Source organism: Numenius arquata, chromosome Z (genome assembly GCF_964106895.1).
Source record: "Numenius arquata chromosome Z, bNumArq3.hap1.1, whole genome shotgun sequence".
Classification (NCBI taxonomy): Eukaryota; Metazoa; Chordata; class Aves; order Charadriiformes; family Scolopacidae; genus Numenius; species Numenius arquata.
The window spans coordinates 56,536,076-56,562,888 of record NC_133616.1 but is presented as its reverse complement, the minus strand read 5'-3'; the positions used below and the strand labels follow the sequence as shown (position 1 = coordinate 56,562,888).

Here is a 26,813-nt window from a genome sequence, read left to right as displayed (position 1 = left end):
GCCTATACCAGTTAGCTTTTTGAAATAATAGTCAAGCAAATTAAAAGGAGAAAACACCACATATTGTATTAGACATGCATAATGAAACTATGCCAATATACATTGCAAACAGCTGCCTCTGTGCAAAGAGCTTTCTTTTCATATTAAATAGTAGAAAATGAAAGCTCCAGAGCAAAGAATTTAGTCTGGGTACAGGCCTACATTTATTTTATCTCATTATTTAAAACTTACTGGAAAAGAGGGCCTGAGCTGTTGCAGCATTTTCACAGAGTACTGCATGCAGCATTCATCATTTTAATCTACATTTTACTCCCTAAAGCACCACATAAATGTACCAAACAATAAGCACCATTTATCTAGCTGAAACTTTAAATGAGTTAAACTGCAACATTACTGTCTGTTAGTATGCTGTCTGGACGTTATCTGATAACAACATTCCACCCCTTTCCCCCCACTTTTTTTTTCAATTAACCGGAAATGTGTGAGTTTAAATATTGTTTTGAAAATAGTTTTGAAGTTCGTAAAGTTTCAGCTTTTAGTAAATGCTCACAGAACCTTCATCAGAGAACAAAGACCACAAGCTATTGCTTTTTATTTAGTTATTTGCTTTAGAGATTAGATATTGTTGAATTCTGTAGGAGAGTATCTGTTTATAAAACAAAGCATTACATTACAAACCATTACTCCATTTGGGGTCACACCAGAGAGACCCCACCTGGAGCACTGCATGCTGCTCTGGAGCCCTCAGCACAGGAAGGACATGGACCTGTTGGAACAGGGCCAGAGGAGGGCCACAAAGACGATCAGAGGGCTGGAGCACCTCTCCTATGAGGACAGGCTGGGGTTGTTCAGCCTGGAGAAGAGAAGCTTTAAAAGGGGCTGACAGGAAAGATGGGGACAAACTTTTTAGAGGGGCTTGTTGCGATAGGACAAGGGGTAATGGTTTTAAACTAAAAGAGGGAAGATTTAGACTAGATATAAGGAAGAAATGTTTTGCAATGAGGGTGACGAAATACCGGCACAGGTTGCTCAGAGAGGTGGTAGATGCCCCATCCCTGGAAACATTCTATGTCAGGTTGGACCAGGCTCTGAGCAAACTAATGTCAACGATGTCCCTGCTCATTGCAGGGGGTGGGACTAGATGACCTTTAAAGCTCCCTTCCAACCCAAACTGTTACTGTGATCTCATTTACTATATTTAGTTCCAAGCATCTTAAAAATGTTAAATGTAAGAAAAAAAATAATTATGGAGCATAGTAGCGTCATATCCTATAAATGTTTTAAAAATACACTTGTAATGCCTTTTCAATACTGTAAAGAGCAGCTATATATGTCCTTTGCATAGTTTTGTTAGCAAAAGTAAACAAAACCAAGAGATTTTTTTTTAAAACTATGCTTCATATTAACAGAATCATCACATATTATAATAAAATACCCTCATCACATATTATAATAAAATACCTTGAAATACACTTGAAGTACCTTGGATTATTTTAGCTCAAAACTAGTCACAAAAGGAGAAACAACACTAATTTTTATTGGCAAATGAACTTAAGAGCTTCCATTGCTTGGATTAACACATGCCAATGTTCTTCCTGTGAATCCAGTTTTCCAGTGTCTTTAGATAGGCTTAAACATACTTTGTTTATTTCTAAACTAAAAAGTATCTCTTCTGCCACTTAAATTCTATAACTGTATGAAAAAAGTGCACAATACTAATTCTGCACTGCTGTGTGAAAGACAGACTACTTCATATATTGAAATGATTTACAATTTGTTATATGATTTAAATGTTTTTCAGCTAAACGCTGATTTTGATTCATGCAGTTTTGAGTAAGAGAGATTTAGATGACTGTAATAGATGGAATACCTAAGATAATTTAAAAAATACATTTATAAATAAAGTTCAGAATATATGTGTGTCATATATAATAAAGTTAATCATTAATATTAACTATATAGATATGTATGCCAGATGTAAATATTAACCAGTAATTTATTATATTACTATGTTAATTTATACACTATCTTCTTTGTAAAACATTTTAAGTTTTACCAGCTAAAAAGCTATTCAGAAGCTTCTATTTTTCTGGTCACTGACTCTATATAAGCATCCTTATTGAAGGATTTATTCATATACGACAGCGATGCTTTCCAGCACATGAACCAATCCTTCTTATATAAACAGTATAGCATGAAAATAAACAACTGCAAACAAGAGCACTGCTTCAAGTTAACATCTCACACACAGTGGCTTCTTGAAAGTCTGGCAACTGCTATAACATTCATTTCTTCCTATTAACTTGTGTCTTCCAAATTATTTATGAAAATTAATGTGTTATGTAGAACATTAATATTAGTCACAAGTATCTGTCCCCAACACTTAGCAGTTACTGATGGTAAGCTACTTTGCTCATTCTGAGAGCTCAATTTGTCTTTTAAAGCTGTAACTTTTGTCTGCATTTCACCTTTAGAAACTGTGCCATTGCCACTACCTACCACAGAAATGCCTTCCTGTTTCTCTTCCTTTTGCCCTGCTAAAAATATTATATTTTGAACCTACCTGCTAATATTCCCACTATACTGTCAATATCTCTATGTATGGGCTTTTATACTGCATTTACTTCATTCTGACTTGCAATTATGCCAGCAGAAAGAATAATTTTCTTCCTTCTTCTTTACTGTATCACAAATAGGGACACACAAGCTTCTTTCCCACTTTCTCAGTTGTCTTTCTGTCTATTCCCAGTTTAAGAAATAAGTGTTTAGGAAATCCCTAGAGAGTATATCTAAAGGTATCTCCTCCTATCACCCATGTGTCAAGAGAATAACGTTTCAAAAGTTGTAGCATTTCTTTGAAGAAATTAAAAAAATCAGGAATTGGATGGCTAGGCTTTGTCTGTGCCATTCTCTGCTTTCCAGCAGGAAGTAGTCTCCCTTTCCAACTTCAGATCATTCATGGTCAGTAAATCAGAAATGAAGCTGCTCTCCTTTACATATTGCTAGATGGCCAGCAAATGTCATTCAGACTGAAGTAAAACAAACACAACAGCTACACTTCAGAATGCATTATTTCATAATCTGTAATCTGTAAAATATATTTAAAAAAAACACCACAGCAAATGCCTGAAATAAGTAAAAATGAACTTATCTATGGCATTAAAATACAGAGTTTGTATCACAATACTCACAGATTGTGGAGTAATCAAAAACATATAAAAGGTCCCCAAACTTAAGTATTTGTTACAATATGCACTTTTTTTAAAAAAAAAAGAAAATGACTAAAAAGTATGTCTTACGATATTTTCAACAATCCTTCTCAACGTCTTTTAGACTGTTCTGAAACTGCACTGTATCTAAGCCCTTGTTCATGTCAACACTACTCTGCTTCAGCATACGAGGGAGCTAGCTGCTCCTGCAAACAAGTGTCATGAAGCAGACCCAAGGAACTGCCGTCCAGAGGAACCGCATCAGAGGCAGAAGCAGAGCCCCAGAGCCCCAGTTAACAGACTGCAGAAATGTTAAATTCAGACCTGTAACTATTTTAATATTATTAATAGGCCATGTTGTTCCACTGACACAAGTTCTTTCAGAGAGAGGGAGACCATGTATTTCTCATAACCATAAATGCTCTGGATCAAAACATATTACTTATGAAAAAGCTTCTGATGGAGGAGTCTCTGCAACCTCCTTGATTTGGAAGAGATTTCCACAGTTCTACTTCCACATAAAATGGGTCATACGATCCACCCACTGACCTGGCTGGACATACCATGCCAATGTAACTAAAGTGAGGTAGTTTGGCTCTGCACTGAATATGTTTTTTGGTGACAACCTTCATTCTTCCCTCAAACTCTACAGTCATAGAACACCAAATATATATAGATTGGGGGAAGGGTTACAAGCCAATGCACCTCGGGCCCCTTGGAGAATGGTAGCAGCGAAATACTGAGCCTGCTCACAAATAATGTGCTTTAGCTACTTTCCTTACAACGGAAACTACAGAAATAACTGAAGACTTACTGTAGATTTATTTCTAGGGAAAAGAGAGCATTGAAAAAGACAGAATAAAATTGATTTCAAGCCAAGCCAAATGGAATGAATGGCTTTTTCCAGTTCATAAAATATCTTATGGTCTTTCTATATTCATACCAAGTAAGCAAGGGGACAATCCATAATTATCTTAGCAGACTATACTGATGTTTCCATAGACTGTAACAGTTCCAACTTGGAACAGTATATAAATTACAGAAAAGATGTCTAGTAAGAGCAAGTATTCAGTTACAACTGCATTTATTTTTTAATTGCAGTTGCATGAGCTATTTTTTCACCTAATCTGCGGCGACTAACTCAAATCATATGTCCAATCATTAAAGAGGAAAAAGTAGGATGTTTCATGTGCAAAAATATCCAAAAATACTAATATTTTCTTTTGGAAACACAAACGCATTTGTTATTGACATATGAAGTACCACTACTAATTCATGCAAAAACCCCACACTATTTGATTAAAAATACAGATAATTAAATCAATAAATAAGTAATTTCAAGTCTAATCCTTTATCTGCTGTAACCTTACATAGTATTTCCAAAAGGTTAATAACTTATGACAAAACTCTGTCAAAAGTTCTGAAATACCAAAAACAAGTTTATTCGGGTTTGGAACAAATGTAAAATTTCATAACATTAAAAAAAAATTAAAAAATTATTAATGCATATGACTTAGAAAAGTCTGAAACAAAAATTAATCAGCTCTAAGGTCCCTGGTTCACCTACTACTCCCTAAATTCCGTGTTTCTGATTTCCTGTACTGGTTCTGAACCCCTCTAGAGACACGCCTCAGCACCAGATGTCAACTGTGCATACTAGAGAGCATCAATCATGCAGAACAAGAGACTCAGCAGAGTCAGTCTGCTTAAATTCCTGAGCTCTCAACAGTTTCTGAAAAACAGACTAGCACTTGTGGTGTTTTTCTGAGTGTTTCCAGGTTTCTCCCTGCAGTCTGGGTTTCTGTCCCAGAAGCGAAGAATTCCTCTGGCCCCAAGTTGTAAAGTAGTCAGTGGTGATTGTAATGTGGTCATGCTGTATTGAAGTTGTGGACTCTGGAACATATGCTGCCTAGAAACCTATTTGCACGTCATCAGAAGATACCTCTGATGTATTTCTGAACAAACGTATTACATCATTCTCTGAAAAAAAAGTTTTGTCAGGATATTTTATTATCAGTTCTCCTTGGGAGCACAAATGACACTTAAGTCAGCAGGATTTCTATGTATAGACAGGTATCTCAGTATGGAAAGGTATCTCAGTTCATTTGCAAATTCTAGCCAATGCATGTTGTCCTATTTATTTCAAGAACAGTAAAAATTGGCGTAAATAACAACATAATGTTAAATATCTAGTCTCCTTGCTAGAAAGCCTTGCTAAATAATCCTTCAAACTATTAGCTCGAGTTTGTGACACGTTACTTACTGACTTCTCAAACCATTTTAGAGAAGCTATTAAGAGGACCCAAAGGGAAAAATCTATCTGTGAATTTCAAGCTGAAATAAATTCTTCTTCATTTACTCAGAAGGATGAAAGAAAAGCCACCATGTGTGATATAAATAATATGTATTCCTCTTCCCCAAGACATATAACTTCCATTGTCAAAGCTGATGAAATACAAAACAGAGACTATAGAATAAGCAGTGAAAAAATGTATTTTTTTTCTAGTTTCAGTAACCTAGAACAAACCGAATAAATATACCAGACTTGGTAGATAAAGGGGCATAGACTTTTTAAATCAATACCTCTGGTAAATATTGTCCGTCACAATTACTCAACACTGATTATATTTGTATTGTGTTGTCTTATGTTTAATTGCACTTCGATATAAAATACCTCTTAAAGTTATATCTGACTATACGTTACTTTATTTTATTTACTATTAATTCCCATTTATGTCAAGTATTTACACAGTAATATGCCCTATATATATATATATACTCTTTGAAAACAGTTCTAAATATAATCTGTAGAACACTAAGTCAAAACAGGACACTTGTATGTTTATTTCACAGATGACAAGTTCTTAGGTATTAAAACAAATCCAACTTCCTCTTTTGTCCTTTAATATTATAGAGATTTGAAATGTTACTCGGAACCTACTCATAACTGTCAGAAGAGAGGCAAGGCTTTTTAACTCTTGTGAACTTTAAGAAAAATCTAAGTGTTACTGTTGAAAGTATAACTGGGTTGGGTGCTCAGCACTATCTGCAATACTTTGGCAGCCAAGATTTTACAAAGGGCAAATTCAACTTGCAGTAACTAAGTCAGAAAATTTACCCTGGATTTATGACTGCAGCCCCGTGTCCTGTGATCAAACTGAGAAACACATTTACCTTCAGTACTCCCTTTTACAAAGTACAACGTAAATATATAGTCACCTTATAAAAGAAATTGGTGCGTCCAACAGATCCAATTTTTCCTGTGTGGTTCATGAAACAAATGTTTCCTTCAGTAGCACCATAAAACTCACAGATCTTAACAGCACCAAATCTGTCTAAAAATTCTCTCCATACATCAATTCTTACTCCATTTCCAATTGCCAGTCGGACTTTGTGATTTTTTTCTCCCTCCTTCTGTTAAGAAAAAGAAAGAAAGGATTTAAAATATAATATACTGATAAATGCATTTGATTGTTGCTTATGTTGATAAGAAAATGTATCTTTTTTAAATACACAAAGTATAAACAACAAAAAAACCCCCAACCAACAATTAAGAAGTTAAAGCTGACATAGCTCGCCTACAGCTACAATGTAGCAAACTGCAATCAAAAACCTATTATCTTGTTTGCTTGTCTTTTCTTGAACAAGCAAATTATTTCCTGAAAAATGGCTACATTAATTTATATAAATGCTTCCATATTTTAGAAGTTTTATTACCTGAGTCTGTTTCCACTCAGAGGAATTAGGAAAATGGGAAAAACAGATAATGGTAGGAATTATTTCTGTCAAGGGATTACAGTCTGCATAGATTAATAGTTACTTTATTGTTTCTTCAGACTGATTATAAGAAACAATCAGATTTCACACCCTTGTAATATCTGTTCCTTCCCACACATTGCGTATGAGTCATCTTCTGTATTTCTTCAATATTGAGATTTGCACGGTTTTGTTAATGTTACTTGCAGTATATTATTTCTTGGTGATCTTGAGGCCTTACTGTTGCCAATCCCCATGATTTATTACAAGAAACACAATACTATGTGTTCATCCAGTTCAGTGAGACTCTTAATTTTATGAACACATTCCTAAACCTTGTGATTGGATATAGCACCTTTAAAGTACAATCAGATTTAAGTTGAAGTATCAGAAGGCAAAATAGCTAAAATGTTATTTTGTTGGGTTTTGTTGTGGTTTTTTTTTAATTTCACCTATTTTAAAATGAGACTCTGTTTTTACTCATTGCAAATGATGGCAATACAGAATGCCCGAGAAGTGAGATAGTACAACAGAAATACAGGTACAGTTTGTTACCATATACCTTTAGAACTGCATAGCACTCTGATACTGCAACACTGTCTGTACATACCTCTACATATGCACACTTATACAAATGTATACAAACACTTGTTTACATACATATGCACGTACATGCACATATTCACAGTCTTTCTGTATCTATCTATATATTTGTGTGTATATATATACACACATCCACATGCATATACTAAAGGAAGCAGATAGTCCCTATTTTCTGTGTTCTTCTATTATAGTTTCTTTTTCCCCTCTCAACTCTAATCCAATATCAATTAGGTATATCTTTAGAGTGAAAATCCATTTTAGCACCTTTAATCTGGCATAAAAGCACCACAAACTATTTCTGTGAAGAGATCTGGTCAGCTGACTGGAACAGGAATCTTTAAATATTTTGGATGTTGAAAACGGTGAAGCTTCTACTAAGTATATAGACAGGACTGTTCCTCAGAGGCTTACATCTTGGCCAAATTCAATTTTTCATGAGGATTGTGAATTCTCACTTGCGTAACAAAACCTGCAATCACAGTTAAATTTTAAGTTCCTCCTCTAAATCACAAAGACCAACCAAGTTTTTTCTTCCCTCTTCAAAACCAGTAACTCATAGAAAGATAAAAAGTTCTCTTATTAAGCTTCAGTCTGTCTTCTGGAAGTCTTCTTGCTGAGATGATTCAGCAAGGAACTCACCTATTTCACTAGCTACTGGTAGCTCTTGGCGTATTACAATCTGAGGAATTATCTTGCAATTTTACCTCAAAACTACACTCACCACCTTCCCTCAATCACTAACTTTTTTTTTTTTTTTTTTTTTTTTTAATAACAACAACCCAGTACGTTCCTTTTCCCTTCTCCTTGCCTACCTTACTTTAGATGCAAACATCATTTCTGGACAGACAAGCACTTATTTCACTGCCTTCATGCTAAATCATTATTAGAAGTGCTGCATGACTTAGTACAATGAAACTGACGATGGACATAGCCTGGTACTAAAAATGTAGACACTAGAGTGTCTAAAAATTGCCTACAGATGTAATTTTTTGAGTTGTTTGGTTTTTAAACTTCAGATGCAATATCACAATGCAACAGTCTAGATCTTCATATATCTGAAATAATAAGGTCTGTTGTATTACACATTCGAAATCATTATACTGTCAACAAACAATAAAAGTATTCCCTTTTTTAAGGGAAAGTGTTTCAGTGCTACTTTGAACTTTGTCAGGAAAGCTTTTAACTCTTTTTTTACCCCCAGAAGATTGTCTGCCATCTTTTGAATTGACCTTTTAGTCAGCTCAACTTAAACTTTTCAAAGTGGGTTATTTGCCTTACAGTTTCATTGCTACACTGAAATTAACATGTCAGTAACTGAACTGCAGTTACCTCTTGCTGACGCCACTGAATTATTCAAATGTACTGCCTTTGCTAAGATATGAAAAATAGCACTAGAGATTCTTTCATAGAAATCCTTTGTTCCACAATACAGAACAGACAAATATGTGCATATATGCATACACACTAATTAAGTGGGTCATTCATCAGGCTAGAAACATTAAAAATCTCTGGAGACCACGTTAATAAGCAGGTGAGTTTGCTTTTATTGTTTATACTTTAAAAAAAAACACAAAAGCATTGATGGCTATTTGCTGAAAAGACACAAACTAGGATGAACTAGAAAACAATGGCCTACATGGATTATGGGTTGTTTCAAAAGGACAAATACAGCATCATTTATAAGTGCAATTACTTCACTGCTTTCAGTTCCTCATGTTATTTACAGCATCACAGAATCCCAGAATGGTAGGGGTTGGAAGGGACCTTCGGAGATCATCTAGCCCAAGCCCCCTGCCAAAGCAGGTTCAAAGCATATTTTTGCTGGTTTATATTACTATAGCGCAAAGTTGTTTCTCTAGCAGAGAAGATACAGAGTAAACCTGACAGATCGGCATTCTACTGTGCTTGCAGTGTTAACACCTATCAACAATACACACTGCCTCACTTTAGGAAGCATTCTCTTAAGGCATTCGGCCCTTTTGCAAAAATACAAAGAAGGTGATGTCATCAAGAACTGGTAACAGAAAGAAAATTTTCTTAAAAGAGAGGTCAGTAATCCACTTCTTCACAACTAAGGTAAATTTTCTGTTAGACTGCATTGCTGCAACTGCCATATTTGTGACTTAGTCAGTTCCATCACTGCTGTACCCATCTGTTGATATAAGACTCCCACTGCAGGGCTTTCTGGAGAAAACGCATTAAAACTGTCATGCATTTAGCAGTCTTTCAACTGTAAGAATGGAAATTATACGTAATTTAGTCTCCCAGCAGATTTAATAAGTATGAAGAGAATGATTACAATGAGGGAGACTTTGAACAGTGATAATTCACATCAGTTGTACATGTGAGTAAATTCATATAGCTCTTTTCTACATACTTTAATCTAAATTTTTGTATAATATATGACATTGATTCATGATAGTTTTAATTGTAACTAACTTTCAATGGAAAATGAACCACAGTAAATAAAATAGTCAGCTGTTTTAACATCTTTTTCATGACTCGATCTATATATTCATCGTCTGTGTTATTGTCCAGATCACTGCCAGAGTCCAACTCTAGGCCAGGCGTGTTGGCACCCATGGGCACTGTGGCTGAGGCTGAAAACTTACACAGTAAATAAAATGCAATAAATGGGAAGGGAAGGGAAGGCAAGGCAAGGCAAGGCGATTCCAACAAGTTCTAGAAAAATGGTTGAGTGATGCACACTTAGGGCATCTTAATGTATGAAAATAGAAATAAATTAAATATGCAGGAACTTATTCTTTAAACAGACTATGGCACCAAACAGTCATGCTTTGAATTTCTGCCACATTCAGATGGCATTTCATCAACTAGCTTTCCTTCAGTACAGTAGACTGAATTACAGAAGTAGGAGGAATTCCTAGCACATATCTCTTCTGGGAGACAAGCTCTACTATCCCTGTGCCACTCTTGACACCTGAACAAGCTGTGGCATGTCAGCCAGTTACCGTGCAACAGCTGGTTAAGCAGGTGGTCAGCATGGGTATTGTTAGCCTGCTGCAGCAGCACAGTACCTAGTTAGCACTTCCTTCACTAAAAGCTGTATTTCCTCACAGTATCTCATATATGAAGGACTCAGTGCCTTGCTGTGGTCAACCATCACAAATAAGTTCAAATAATGTGACATAAAACAGCGATTCTGTCTACATCCACTTATTTCTAACAGTAAAGGCGAAACATTTTTTCAATGCCTTTTTGAAGCATTAATAGGCAAGAACTGTTCTTACCTTACGCCTGGACTTTTCTTCAGTTCATTCTACTAAGATCTTTGAACCGTATGCCAAATATCTGCATACATCATAAAGTTTCTGACGCACTGTTTCTCCATTTTGAGTACTTGTTTCATTTGTATAGTAATTAGTTGACAAGTCAAGATCTGCCTTATTACACTACATACCACATACCTGGGATTTTTCATCTGCCAGTCTTTCCTCCTTAAGTGTTCTTTGTAAACTATGTGGACTATCTACACGATTAAGTTGTTGATAAAAGAAATGCCTTTTAAAGTGCCATCAACAGTATATTCATTGGTGAGAGAAGGATTCATGACTGCAGCTATATAAAAAGATACTTAGCAGTTGCTTTAAAAGAATGCAAGAAAACATTGTCCTACTTTACAATTTCTGCAGCAGGAAAAAGCCAAATTGAGAGAAGCAAAGGCAATTTTAAACAAAGGAGCATGAAATGTTTCCTGTATTATGGCCTTGATGTAACTAAAACCAATCTCAGAGCCTGAGAAATGCAAACATCTGTTAAATATAAAATATGATGGATGGACCACAACAGCATTTGCATTCATGTATTTACAAGGAATACATGTAAGAACACATTCACCAGTTTTCTATTGACACATTAGCCCTGAAAAAAGGGGCATCAGGTAGTTAGTAGAGAGACTGTAAGATGAAAGATATCCTACCGCCATTACGATGACAGATGTAATAAATTCTTCGAGATGCATACTTACATTCACTTTTCAGTAATACCCAATTGTTAACTGCAACTAGATTTTTTAAGCAAAATACATACCCAGGGTTAAAAACACAAGTAAAGAAAAAAGGAAGGGTACTGAAGAGGTTCACCATAAGAAACGAATGGGAATTCTAGAAACAGGACACATCCTCCCAGTTCAGGAACTGGTTGTTTGCTATTTAGAATATCTCACTCTCACCACGCTTTCATTAATCAATCTCCTAATAATCTAACAGGATTAGATTCTAACAGGAGTTTTCTTCCTTTAGCTCTTCTAATAGGAAATGTTTTCTTTAGTTGTACTTCTGTTTCCTCAGAAAACATCAACCAACAAAAAAAGGTGACTTTTATCTGTGTTTCACACAGCAATATGAAGTAGATAGATTTTTTTTGACTGCCCCAGGAGCCCACAAGTCAAAGCAAATTACCCAAAACTTCCCAAAGGTCAATTCAGAGAATTAAAGCATGCACAGATTATTTCTTGCGCTTCATAGTGCACACAGTATTCTGTGAGCAGTACAAAGCTTCCTTTTTTAAAAGTATGATTGTGATTTCTGGGCTTCACTATCGGGTCTTTTTCTGCATGAGTCCACTAGCGTAAACCAAAAGATGAGTATCTAGGAAAAGCAGCTGTAAGGAAGGAAATCGGTCAATTTATCTGACCTCTTAAAGACTCAGAAAAGTCTTGAGCCGCCATGCTAAAACCAGTAGCGGACATTGCAACTAGCCTTCAGCGCTCTTTTGGGTATGGAAAACCACGGCTTCCTAAGGCCAAAGGAGCTCTATGAACATTACAGAAGACTTTTTCAGGAAGAAAACCTCAAAACCTTTACTATTAGTAGTGGAAAGAATGAGAAAACAGACACAGAATCATTGTGTGGATGAAGTCCAAGAAAGGTGTGCCAGTATAAAAGTATCAGAAGACAGTAGCCAAAATGGACAGAATAATAATCTGCTTTTAAACCCCCTTTTTAAAAATAGTACTGTTGTAGTCATGGCAGTTGAAAGCACAAAGTTTGTTTTCATATACAGGATATTTTTTTATTAGATCAACTGATATAGTCTGGAGGGAAAAGATACAAGCTTCCAAATCCCAGGTCCATTCCTATGCTTCATTTCAGATAAGCTGAATATGTTCTTAGCCTAAAAATTCTGTTTTCTCTAACTGCATATACAAAGAGTTCCGTTCTCCTTTTAGGCATTGTTAATACTGTAGTAAATCAGTAACAACTTGGATTAAGAATGATGTCTGTTTACAACATATGCAAGTGGTTGCAGATTTAAAAAAAAAAAAAAAAAGAGGTTACTAGAAGAATAAATAAATTGTGAAATTTCACCCAGTAAATAAAATTGTAATGACATATAGAGAATATTCAGACACATAAAATGGAATGTACAGATGTAGTTGTCTGTAACTGTGACATTTGTGGTGTGGGGTATTTAAGAAAATGTGCATGCTGAAAACCTGCAGGTGCTTGACAAATTTCTGCTTCACATTTTAATGATAAGAGAATGAAAAATTTCCAGTACTGAACATAAATTGAGCTAAATTTTAACAGGGCATAAAATGTTATGCCAAGTACAACCTGCATTGTAGAGAAGTGCCTGCTGACTCATTTTTCGTTCCTTACTCGACCATCAAATTCCTTTCCTTTAAAGAAACTTGTTTCCAGGTGGGAGAGAGTGTTATCCAAGATACATAAACTCCATTCTTACACCCCTTAAAACTAGCATCAATACCAGGGAAATAAGTGTTTATTCTCTTTGCTTATTCCAGCAGCATTGACTTCCTTGTTTTCTCCGTCTAAATTACTATTGTTGTAATGCAGAAGACTTTTAATAAAATAAATCCTTAAGTATCTTTTCTAAAGTCACTTCAGAGAGCTTAATCCCATCCAAAGAAACCTTGGCCAAACTGGATCTAGTAGAGAGACTGGCTTGCTTCAGCTTAACAAAATAAAGTCTGAAAGCTGATATACATGGTCTTATACACTTGAGGTAATCCCAAGGAAATAGGAAATGTTACCGATGCCAAAAGGATAACATTAGCTCAATACCAAAAAGACATCAACCAGGACAGATATTGAAAGAAAATTTCCAAGCAATGATATAATTAATTGTGAAATAGACTTTGAATACAAGTAGAAGTGAACTCTTTTTTCAATAGAGAGCTTACCAAGTTCATGCAAGGTATCGTAAATTATACAATTAATGTCATAACATATGACAGCTTATGAGAGTAGAAGACAGGATGCAATGATCAAGAAAGCTGATTTCTAGGCTCTGTTTGTAAATCATTTCAGGATTTATGTCTCCTTTACTGAAAAGCAGGAAAGAGATGCTGCATTACCATTCATATCTTTCCAAAAGCTTCAGGATGCAATGTATTATTTAAATAGCTTCTTACTTCAAATTTTAAAAAAATCTGCACATGCATTAGGAAGATTTTGTTAAATGTTAAATGTGTTGCAACCCTCTAACAGCAATATATCCACAGATTAGCAGATATGCATTCTCAAGGCCTTTGCTTGGAGAGAAAAAAGGGAGCTATGCCATGCCACACTTCTGAAATTTCATAGATCATTGTTAATAGAGACTTTGAGCAATGTCAGCCAGCAAGACCAAGTTAATAATTTGCCAAATATTCTCTTTCACTGGAGTAGTCATGCTAATATGTTAGAACAGAATCCATTTTGTAGCTACTGATGGCTACTACCCATCAATGCTTGCTCTTGCACTTTCACTGTGATCAAAAGACAGCAAAAAAACAGCTTGGAAGAGGGCAGGCATGAGGATTATCCACTTATTTAGGAGCCCAGAAGAATCTATGAATATCACATAATGCAAGGTCTTTCTAATCGTACTTAAAGAAAAAAAGACAACTTCCTTTTCTAACAAATGTTCTTTCCAGACTACAGGTTACTAAACCAAACTGAATGCAGAACAGGTTTCAGAAAAATTTTACTGCAAAAGAGTCTTCAAGAGCTGTTGCAGATGTGAGTGGGAGGCAGAAAGATCAAACAAGACAAAACTAATAAGGAAACCTAAACCAAGTGTCTATATGCTACCAGAAGCTTGCCAAAAGTTCTGTTCAGAGTCTATGAAATAAAAGGCCACACTGTAGCCCCCAACTATTAGAAATATACCATTTATTTCAATTTTAGTGTTAAATAAACAAATGAAGCCCTTAAGATAATTACTACGGTTTTAATCTATGTTCATTAGGAGTGCTGTATAGTAGTACTCTACCCTTGAGAACACTGCCCACATTGTATCTTCACAGAGCTTTGGAACTTGTATTAGCTGTAACTTTCTCATGTTGCCAGTACATACAGTACTTCTTAGTTAATGAAGCTTAGAGAGATATAAAAACTTGGCAAATTATTTCACCTACTTGAAAAATAATAATGGATTGCATAACATATTTGAAATCCTACCACTTATTTGCGTGAACGTTTCTCTTCCAGTTTTAACATGACAAATATTTACTACTGTTCTTCAAGTACCTAGCTGTCAAACTGATTCATTTTATAATTTTAATTTTTCTTGATAAGGTACATTAGGTTTTTCTTCAGCCAGCTAGCAAAAAACAAAAACAAAAACAAAAAAACCCCTGTAGCCTCACAAAGAGTTTAGACATGCCAGTTCCTGGAAAGTATGCACATAAATGAATAAATAGAATAATTACATAGTTAATGATGGTATAAATATAGTATATAAATAGTTAATGATGGTATAAATAACTTTTTTTGCAAAATTTAAAAACTTCTTTAACTTCATGATGGCTTGGTAAGGATTTAAAAATTAAAGAGTTTGTTCTAGAAAATGAAATCTATTAATCTATCATTCTTGCTTTAAGATACTGAACAGGATAAAATGGGTAAAATAAAAAGCCATGCTCTAACTGTGCAGTTAAGGGACAGAAAATTGGAACAATCAGTATCTGAGGCTGCAAAACGCAGCAAAAGTTGGGAAGTTTTGGTGAGAAGCGAGATAACTTTGGGGAAATCATGTTAGCCTACAATGAAAAAAATATAAAAATTTATAAAAGGTTTAGATTTATTTATTTTTGATTAATATTAAATATGTTTTGATTTTCCTTATGGTCTTTAACTGAACTTTTTGTTACCCTGTACTTTTTGTTTATTTTATTATAAAGTTAAAAAAACAAACAAAAATAAAAATTAAAAAAACCACCACACAAACAACAAAACCAAACCAAAACAAAAACAAAACACACACACCCCCAAACAAACAAACCCCCCAAAAAGAAACAGAGAGAAAGGTATCGTTATTCTGGTTTCACATCACAGCCATTGGTGGTCACTGGGACATCAGCCATGCCCTCTTTAATTCAAGAACATTCTTCTTGCTGAGGCATGCATGGATAGTGCTGTAGGATCTAAGACCCACAGATACATTACTTAAACATACTTCTGAAAATTTCCAGGAGAAAAAAAAAAAATCCAATGTCTTATGAACACTGACCTTTTCCATTCTTGGGTCAGCAACTTGAGATATTAATGAAAATTGTTATTCTGTTGGAAAACAAGACTGACTTGCATTCTCTTCGAATTATTAGAACACTGCTTAAGGAGGAGGTTATTCTGGAAAATCATAAAATTAGGACTTGGATTAGAAACAAATTTTCAGATTAATTGATTTGAATTATTGGCACCATTTCCTAAGAGATGAGTAAATTCAATAAAATTAATTGAAAAGGAAATAAAACACTGGTTATTTTTTTGAAATCACAAAGTGAAATTATGACAGAGGCAAAGGGAGAATGTTCAGAGATAACAGTTGCACTGCATCCAACTTCTGTACATTTTCACAAATCTCTTTGTGTTCTCCTAAACATCCTGTTAAATTAAAAATCAATACAGCTCTTTTTGCTTAATGTTATAGAGGTACTTGGAAGCTGTTATTTAATTTTATTTAGTATCCAAAATAAAAGCTGTTTATGATCATAAGTAACTGTGTAAAGTCATTTATTAAAATGCTTAATCAGGTAAGATAATAAATCATGTAACATTTAGGATTTGTTGTTCAAACACAATAGGATGACCTGCAGCTCATAAATGAATGGAAGTTGCCAAAATTAGCAAGATGAATTCTAGTTCATATTGGACTATGAATGTTTCTTTCATATTCATTTTGACACACTTAGCACAAGCAATTGAAGACAGAAAGTAAGTTAGGTGCGCTATGCAACAAGGTATATCCATTCTGTCTATATTAATATTCTCCACATCTTGAATTAATTCCAATGAATTTTAGGCATTTAGTTTAGCCTGAACATCTTGGGCTCTCTCTATCGTCAATGGGTAGATACAGAAACATATCAGAAAATAGCCACTTAGTTATCAGTTAACAGCCAGTTAATTCAGTTAACCTTAGTCAGCTTTACTTAGCAATTACAACAGGTTCAGCATACTTCATACTTGATACCATGTAGATAGACCATTACACCACTGACTGCCAAGGGAAAAGAAATATTTTCAAGTTAGGGCTAGCACAGTTTCAGAGAGGAATGTCACTTTAACAAAACTAGCTTTGATGTCTAGAATAGCTTCCTAATTGGAACAAAAGGCATTCCTCCTTTGAGCTGCTAACCTAGACCAAACCCCTTCTAAATTTTAAAATATGGTTTAAATGGTCTCAAAACAAGCCCATTCCATGAGCCAAACCAGCGCTAAAACAAGAACTATAAAACTTGAGACCTCTGATGTACTTATGTGCCAAGAAACAAAGTTTTGAAAATTCTGAAAAGACGCTGAACAGTAATTCTGGTTTTCTGAATTTAGATTGTGAAACTCTATGAAATAATATTTTTTCACCAAATGATACTGATCCAGTTTTTAGTGATGAAATATTTTCTTTTAATACTTTAACATGTTCCTGATTCAAGCCATTTGGGCTTTTCTGCAGTCTACAGATCACCAAATATTTGAATAACCTCACATAAAAAGAAGGGCAGGGACGGGTTCAGTACAATTTTATTACCCTTTTAATATATCCACATTAAGAACATAAATGTACTTATCACTTACAGACGAATAGCCATCATTTTGGTTCCACTTACCACTGGCTGGCTGCAAAGGTAACGGCAAAGTTCTCCAATGTACTGGATGACAGTCACATTGTACTTTTTGCAGTCACTCCAAAACTGACTAGCTGAGAACTTCTTTTTTAACACACAGGTTGCACCTTTGTGGAAACAGTAGAAAAAGAAATTAGGCGTATTCTCTATATGGCAGCTTAGCTAGCTATGTTCAGTATTTCTAAAAAATAGAGCATAAGAGGAACTAAAAGCAGCCTCATTCAGAGAACTATATGGTATTTCAGCTGTTTTGTTAGATGTGTGTTCAAACCTGGTAGACAAAGAAGGGAGATGAACCCAGCCTCCTCCTTCGTGAGACAATAAACTGAAAGATAAGAGGTTAAAAGCAAGAAGACAGCTTCTCTTTGTTGGTGTTATAACATTATTCAAAAGAGTTTAACTGAAAATGTCCAGAAGTCAGCCTGAATTAGCAAATCATTCTGGTTTCACTGAAACCTCATTTTTCAACAAAGAAAGTATTCATCGATGCAGATTCAGAGAGAATTAATTTCTAATCCAATGATCTTTCCCTTTTTCTGACTTGTCCTTGAGGCTTCAGGAAACAGAAAATATTTGCCATCAAATTCCAAATAAATCTTTTATAAGAGAGTCATTGAGGACACCTACGCTGTGTCAGTAAAATATGTATTTTATTGTCCATTCCAAAACAGCACACAAATTAACTGGAAAAAAAAAAAAATCATGTCATATATCATCTAACGATATATGACAAAGCTGAATGTTTACTATAAATGTATTTATCAGTCATTTTAAGTTAAACAAAATATATTTTAGTTCTATTCCACCATATAATGCCTAGTCTGTATGTACACTAATGCACTACACACACTGCCAAAATATTACATATGTCCTTAAATTCCTTTTTACCTAAATATAAAAGAAAGTTAAAACATTTGTGACACAAATGACTACAATTAATTCTTCTCCAGTACCACAAAGATAGCTTGTAAGCTACAAAAGCTTGTAGCTTTTGTATCCCCAAATACAGAAATATAAAGCTATTCCAAAAAGACTATTCATTTGATTTCAGCAAAGCATTAGTTTCCCTAATGGCAGTGAACCTAAGTGTGTTTTACACATTTTTTTAATAATGAATTCTCTATTAGCAGCACAATTAAACGAAACAAGCCCTACCCAATTCTATGCATCCACCGATGCCAAGAAGAGATGCTGCACTGTGATAAAGCGGCAGAGTAATATAAACGACATCTTCTGCAGTAGCACCAAAAGCCCACAGTCCAGCAGCTCCTTTAAGAACCTGCATGTGACTGATGACTGCAGCCTTTGGAAGACCTGTAATGAAAACACAAACCCATGCATAACTGTTCTCTTCAAGAAAACTCAAGTATTTTTTTTCCTGTGTAAAATCTTTAAATCATAAAAGAATCAATTCTTTCTTGACTAACCAAGAACTCTTGGCTGTTAATAGACAACTGGTTGTCTAATACATTATTGCATGTTTGTTCTGTACACATAAAGATACATAAGCCAGTTTGTAACCTTGTCTGTAAATTATTTAATCTCATGTCAAGTAAACTCAAATAGGTGGAAACGTGAAGAAACTCCATGGTTAGCAGCTATCAAATTATGTAGAACCAACAAAGGGCTGAAAGCATTTACTGTACATATGGAATTCCTTTAACACAAAGAGGCATCACTCTAGATCTCTTTCAGACAAGTGTCATAGTGATTGTAACATAATTAAGAAAGGTATGGAATCTACATGAAGTAGATCATGCAGCACATGCTTATCTCAGATGTGGACATCTAAATCTACCTATTTGTTTTAGAGCACTATGGAGACCAGGTAGAATTAAAAAAAAAAAAAAAATATCCAGTGAAAAGTCCCCTCCAGTTAGGTTCTTCTTACTGTGTTTCTTCAGGTTCAGCACAGTATTTTAGTTCAGCAACATGCAGACTCACATGGAACAGGTTCTTGGGCTACTACTCTGCTACCCATTATTTTGAGTAGGGGATGTGTTCTTGTTTCATATATGTGCTCACACACACACAAATTTCAGTCTGAGTCCTGATTATGAACAGTGAGAACTCTTAAAAATTTCAAAAAAGTTAATGGTACAGAAAGTTTTCCCACCTATTCTAACAAAGCTACCATTCATTTGAAGACTTAATCAGAGCTGTTAACTGGAAGTGTGATCTATGGAGATTCTAGCTACACTTCAAAGCTATTCCAAAACCCATCATGATGAAGAGAAAAGGCAATAAACCTGTGTTGCCAGTGAACCACTTATAGCAAGAAGTGTGCTCCAGAGTCCTGAGTTTTTTCCTTCTGCCTTTAGAGACAGCTTACTACAGACCATGCAAGATACTTCTTTCTCCTAAATTTATCAGTCATCAATTTTTGGAGCAATACTATGCTCTTGCTTTATCGAAAAGTGTGAAAATGCTCAGTTAATTCAGATTAGAATTCGGTATTCCGTACTCTTCAGACTAAACAAACATTATTCTTTTAGCTACATAGTACATAAAAGAAATCCAATGTAAGTTAATGTAATACATACAAGCACTTAAAAATATTTTAAAATCTACATAACTAAAATTCAAGAGTTCACACAGACATTCTGAATGTAGTTATAAGAAGAAAACCCTCCTACCTGGAGAATTCTATAGTATTTTTTAGCTAAAACTCCTGATTTTTAACCAGCAAGCTTGACCACATTTATATTAGTAGTATTACAAACATACCTGACCTTTTGACAACATTTATACCTTCCTAATTTTTTTTATTCCAGACTGACATTTTTATTTCCTAATTTTTCTCCAGAACCTGAAGCAAATAAATGAGGGAACAAAGCCATAAAATACACCTTTCTTTTAAATCTTCCTGTGACTAAAACTGTTGTGTTCAGCTGAATGAGAATGCCAATCTGCTTATCTTAACAACATCATGCTGCTTTTCATGTCACTGATCAGTTTTTTTAAAGTCTTAGCTTCTTAGCTGCTGGAGCACTGGTAATAAATTCAGCCATCTGTTTCTAGACTAAAAGGCTAGTAACTTAATCCTATTTTCTGTCTCTGCAGTGACCTGCACAGAACATGACTTAGTGAAGAAAACCCAAATGCCTATTTGATTGTTTGAAGATTTTGATGTTTTTTTAAAGTTCTAGATACAATGTTAGCTATATTAGGTATGCAGTGGTATGTGATCACAAAATAATATTTATTATCATTGTAAACCCATGAAAAAAGCAAAACATTTTATAAACACCTTAACTGCGAAGTAATAAGAGGCAAAGTTTCTCATAGTATTTGCACGACGTGCCAGGGAAAAAAAGAAGAGAAGCCCATAAACCGTTGACTATAAATAGTTACTGGCAAGAAACATGCTTATTTTCTACCATAATGCTTCTAGATAAGAAATATTATAACTACTATGAAAAAATAAACCAAAAGATCAGAGTTTCAGAAATTAAGTTTCTAGATGAAAGCTGAAAGAAAATATAAGACTCTTTAGCAGACCTGTACCTGTTGTTCCTGAAGTAAAGATATATAAAACAGTTGACTTGAGGTTATTGGCAGAGCGTCGATTAACTGGAACAGGGTCTTCAGATGCAGCCTCTATTTTGTCTAAAAGGGTATGCACGCTTGGGAAAGTGGAGTCTTTGGTCATTATCCAAACACTAACATCTTTTTGGAGGTTAGGAAGAATTTCTTCCAGTGTCCCAAGCAAATCTTAAAAAATAACATAAAATAATATTACTTACATTATGTCTTCACAAAACTAATGAATAAAGTATTTTTCCCCTGAAAGTTTTACTTTTTATAACAAATATATGGACATAAATAAATTCAATAAAATAGGGATGAAGTAGAATGAAAATTCACTGAAAATGGGATATAATGTGGTAAAAATACTGCTGACCTCACAAGGTATAATTGTCAAGTAGCCCTCAAAGCAAAATGGTGAGCCTTGGTTAGCAGTCCCTGCGTTCCACCTCTTTTTGGACAACCCTTGGCCATTGCTAAGACCAGAATGAGGTGTAGTTAAATAAATCATGAAGAAATCTGTTGAAGATGCAAGGCAAATATATACATAGCTGGTAATTACAGTGCAGGTTTCCCTGGCTGCCTGCAACATCAATCTCTCATCAAACAGTATTTTTTTCAAAGGCATAGAAGTAACTATTTTAAAAACAAACACACAAAAAACCCCCTATATAATGTATGTAGGTACCTGAATTTCACAGAATAGAAATATGATACAGTCCCATGGCTTATTCAGACACTGCCAAAGAGCCATGTGGCTATTTATGTAGTGCTCTGAGTGTTTTAGATACCTTAATGAATCTGATTTTGGGTACCTCAGACAATTTTATTTTCTTATAATCACACATTCATTCACGTAAAGCCATTCCTTCTATTGGCTTTTACCTGAATATTAAATACAAAATTACTTTTATGAAATAAAAGCAGGTGCATAACTAAGATATTTTTTGTTTGCTTATCAAGAAAGAAACCATGAGAGAGCAAGCAACAGATTAAACAAAAAGAAAAATATAAACAGAAACCAATCCTTAAGTAATACATTTGGTATTTATGTTTATATTTCTAAGCATTTTAACATTCCGTCACTTTCTCAGAACACTGCACAGGCATTGAAGAACTAATCCAGGAAAATTCTCAAGAATAGGAATAATATTGCTTTTGATAGAACTATTCATATACTTAAAGACTCATTTACACCTACGTGCTTTGCTGGATCTCAGCCTACATAATGAATCTTGCAAATATCCCCCCCAGGTATAAATTTATGTTATTATCTCAGTTTTTATAGAGGAATAAACAAACAAAGTTGACATGACTCACCCAGAACCTCATAACGAGGTATTGCCAGAGCCAGCATTTGAAATCCCAATGTCAACTCCAAGCTCGTTTTGCAAATACGAAATATGGATACCATTAATAAAATCCCCTTACATAAATTTTACACCAAAATAACTGAAAATTTTTAATCTTTCAGAAAACTACTTTCTTAATGACAGGCTGCTGTATACATTTTAATGAATGACATACTGGTGCGTATTACTATAACAGAGACACAGCCTACTGTCGCCTACTGAATGTAAGTCTTACAAACCTAAAGCCTACAGAATACAAGTTCTAAACACTTTATGAACGTTTAGCGAATAGATCTGATGGAGTCTAACATTAAAATTTTCACTTTCTACCTTCCTTGCATTGCAGAATGATTTCATGAAGGAATCACTCTATTAATAATGAAAATCTAACAGACAGATAGCTTCCTGCTTCGATCATTGAAGTACAGTCCCACTCCACTATACATAACAATAAAATGAAAAAATGTGAATAAAAAATAATGTTAAGGACAACAGTATTAACTGCAGGAAACCTGACATACTGAAAGTCCAGGTTCGTTGGCATATTAATTCTGTTTTGCTGTCATATTGTAAACTTCGGGTATATTTTTCAAGTAATATATTAGAAAATACAACAATATTATTTCTGATGAAAAACAGCTATTAATAAACCAAGTGTGACAGAATAACTATATACTTAGTGTCCTCTAATACTGATTTTTGTCTTCTTATTTTTATATATATACATATATGTTTCCTAAATAAACTGATGATACTTTGTATAGGTACAAGTTAAGCTGAGAACCTAGCAAAAGAAACCCAGGTGTTAGAAGTAGCTGGAGTTCCATTTCTGTTCTCAAAAATAGTAGAAGAACATAGCATTCTCTGTCATTCTTTATTGGTGCAGTGGCTCCAATTACAGTGCCAGCAAAATGTTAAGGATTGTTAATTCTTAAGGATTGTTAATTCTTAAGGAGTTTCTTGGCTCCTCTAGCATCATTTGAACCAGACTCAGCTGTCCATCCTCTGTAGCGTCCTTTCCAGATAACAATCATGATATACAAATATTGAGAAAAACTGTCCAATAAAAGTCATCGGCAAAATTATCCTGGGTAATTGTAAATGAAATTTCACCTATTGTTTAACTGAAAACTATCCTCTTGCAAAAGACCTGACAAAAAAGCCCTCAGTGAGCATCACCCTTTTTAAGTACTGCAGATACCCAAGGGATTTGTAGCATTTCCTTATTTTCCATGGATAAATTCATTCCTTCTTGCATTTCCTTAAATTGTTTTGCTTTTTACAGTTTTGAAAGTGATGAAGATGAAGCTGTATTACCTACCAACTCTTAACTTCTCTGCATAAGACATTTTTGTTTAGGATTGCAAGACATGATGAAATTCACAAATATTTCTGATTTTTTAGTATTCAGAAATTCTAGATAAGATGTGCACCAAGTTCTCTGTGTATTTGCAAAACATAAAATGCCAGTCTGTCAAGAAGAGGACTCACCTCTTCTTTTTCTTTTTCCCTCTTTTCTTTCCTTCCTTAAAAGGAAGAAAGATGGCAACTATTAGGTTCAACTCTACAAACACAATCATTTAAGAGTCAAGAATGACAGGAGGGCATTTAGTAGACTGAAACATATTTACTCTAAACAATTAAGATCAATCTTCAATTTAAACATACACACTGTTTATCATTTCTTTATACACTCATAAAACTTATCATTTTTGTTGCACAGAGGCTTGCTTGGTTTCTTAACTACCATTGAACTATGAATCGATTATACAATAGAATTTTTCTTCTGTGCTCAGGAATCTAGTACTTGGAACAATATTTGAACACCTTGTAATTATATGTTATCTTGAAAGAAATTTCTAGTTAGATAGCAGAGAACAGCAGAAACAATGAGTGATTTCCTGAATCAGAAAGGGTAAATTAAAGCAGCTGTATTCAAGGTGCCAGAAATTGAAATTTACTTCTGGAACACACAGGAGCATGGGGCTTTTGAAGATAACGCTCAGTTGTACTAACATTTCCAAAGAATAATTCTAATCATAGTCAACTAGTGTTTTGTTCCATGAACAAAGAACTTCTGTGCCTGACATTGTGTAGGGCTCATTGGTCTTTACATACAATCTTGTCCATGTGTCAGGAAAAAACAGCGCTCTTGGAGGACCTATAGTTTGGTATGTGTGCTTTGGTATGTGTACTTTACCACATAGAAAAGCAATTATAGTAAAGCAATTTAGCTATTTAAGCTTGTGGTTTCTCTCAAGTAATTGTTTGCTTTTTACACTACAAAAGTACATTCAGGTTTTGGTTTATTTGTTTTGGAAGAAATGATTGCTTATCTGAAGTTTGGCAATGTAGTCAGTAGTCTGTGTGCCTTGTTTACATATTTTGTATATGAATATTCACCATTTGCTAACTATTGGTCTTCTACTGGGAAAAAAATATCTGTAATTGGTCATGATGAATATACTTCTCCATTTTTTCTTTTTTTCCCCCCCTCTTGCTTTTAAAGCCTTTCATTATTCACCAAAAAAGTTTGTGAAACTGTTCCATTAAATTTAAATGAATATATAACTCAGTTACATCTTTTGAGAAAGCAATGAAAATATGTTTTGCTTTTGAACTACAGTCCTAGGCTTCAAGTTGCACAAAAGGCTTTTTATGTTTTTTTCTAGCAAAGAAACAATGCAGCCTGTTGGCAAGGACACAGTCCTACACTGATGAAAGGAATACATCAGATTATGAGATCAACTTGTACTGGACAGAAAGTTACTCAGAAGGAAAATTGTATGAACTGTATGAATGGTTCTTACATAACTTTGATGTGCACCCTGGTAGATATGCTTAGTAAGCTATGGCAACTCCAAAATCTTCCCCACGCTGTCGGGCCTCAGAAAATTATTGTTACTTATACTTGATCCCCCAAGCTACTCCTTACACTCAGCACTTATTTTCACCAAGTAATAATAACAGAAATTACAAGTCAGTTGTGGGTCAGGGTAACTGTTGGTATCTTGAAATGCCACTGAAAACAGTACAGGTAATAAAACATGAACTGGCTTGGAAATCACAGTTGGCACTGTTTTCCACTGAAAGGCCATCTGGGACAGAGACAGACCAAGTAACAGCAAGTGATCAAAGAGATATGGTCTCTAATAGAGCAGAGCGTTGTCTGCAGGTTTTCTATGGTTTCCTTATCCTAAATGTTTAGGTCTAAATAGCTTTTGATTTCTAATAGTTAAGAAAAGATGGTTTTGACAAAATGCTTTTTGTTTTTTTTCACTCAGTGACTAACATATGAGAGATGATACTGCTACTTGCTTATAATACCATATGAACATAATTCACAAATACCAAAAAAGACTGTTTACTCTTTTTCTCCAGGATGTAGACACACTTCTGTCTGAACTTTACTCCTGCCAGCATAAACCCTGGTTCTGAGCTCAGATGGCAAGAAGTTCACAATGCACTCAGCAGCAGCAGAAAGCACTGTTGGTGCCTCAAGGGTAAGGAAACCTGGCCAGGAAAATGCTATACTTGCACAGCTGGGAGATGTAATTCTGTACAGAACTGTAGAAACACAGAATGGCTGTGCTTCTGGAAAGTGCTTCTGGAGGTCACCTTGGTCAAAGACCCCTGCTCAAGCAGGCCCACGTAGAGCAGGCTGCCCACAGGCTGCAGCACGTACGCTCCCTAAATAGCCTTTGCTGTCAGGATTGATGTAAACCAGTCTCACGGAGTTTAGTAATGTAATCCTTTCACAGTTGAATCCTTGCATCGGAAGTCATAATGGCAACTTGGGATGTCCTACTAAAAGCTGAACTCTTCTGAGTAGCAACACACTATAAATGCACTGGCAAATTCTATTTGTACCTTTCTGGTGGGCCACTGCATTGTTAAGTGTTGTTTAATAGTATTGTTGTTACACAGGTACTGTCCTAAAGACGAAACTTAATCTCTTGTTCAAAAAAGACTCCAACAAGTAGAAACATTCCCTAGAAAGGCCACAGTGCCTTAAAAGGTGCCTTCATTTCAAGCAGTACCTTACTCTTCTGTTAAACTAGTAGTTTTTAAACGAATAAGGGTGGCTTAATCTGGTAACAAACATAGTAAAGACAAACACCTTAAACAGGTCAGATTGCTTTTAGAGTAAGCTAATGCTGGCAGTCTGGTAGAGAGAAGGGCATACAGCTTCTTTTTTTTCTTCTGTACAAGTTCCTCCTCTACTTACATGTTAGTTAACTGCTGTTTTATTGAAAAGGCAGTTTTAAA

The 26,813-nt window shown here is 34.9% G+C and overlaps 1 protein-coding gene across 1 annotated transcript in view; it reads right to left on the bottom strand.

Annotated features, from left to right (window-relative positions):
• LOC141476904 (long-chain fatty acid transport protein 6-like) overlaps positions 1-26,813 on the bottom strand; it is a 41,418-nt gene that overhangs the window by 10,156 nt on the left and 4,449 nt on the right. The window contains exons 3-6 of the mRNA XM_074165812.1: positions 21,172-21,378; positions 18,820-18,978; positions 17,647-17,771; positions 6,429-6,623 (exon numbers count right to left, since the gene is read on the bottom strand). Coding sequence (XP_074021913.1) covers positions 6,429-6,623; positions 17,647-17,771; positions 18,820-18,978; positions 21,172-21,378 — 686 coding nt within the window. The remainder of the gene's footprint in view (positions 1-6,428; positions 6,624-17,646; positions 17,772-18,819; positions 18,979-21,171; positions 21,379-26,813) is intronic.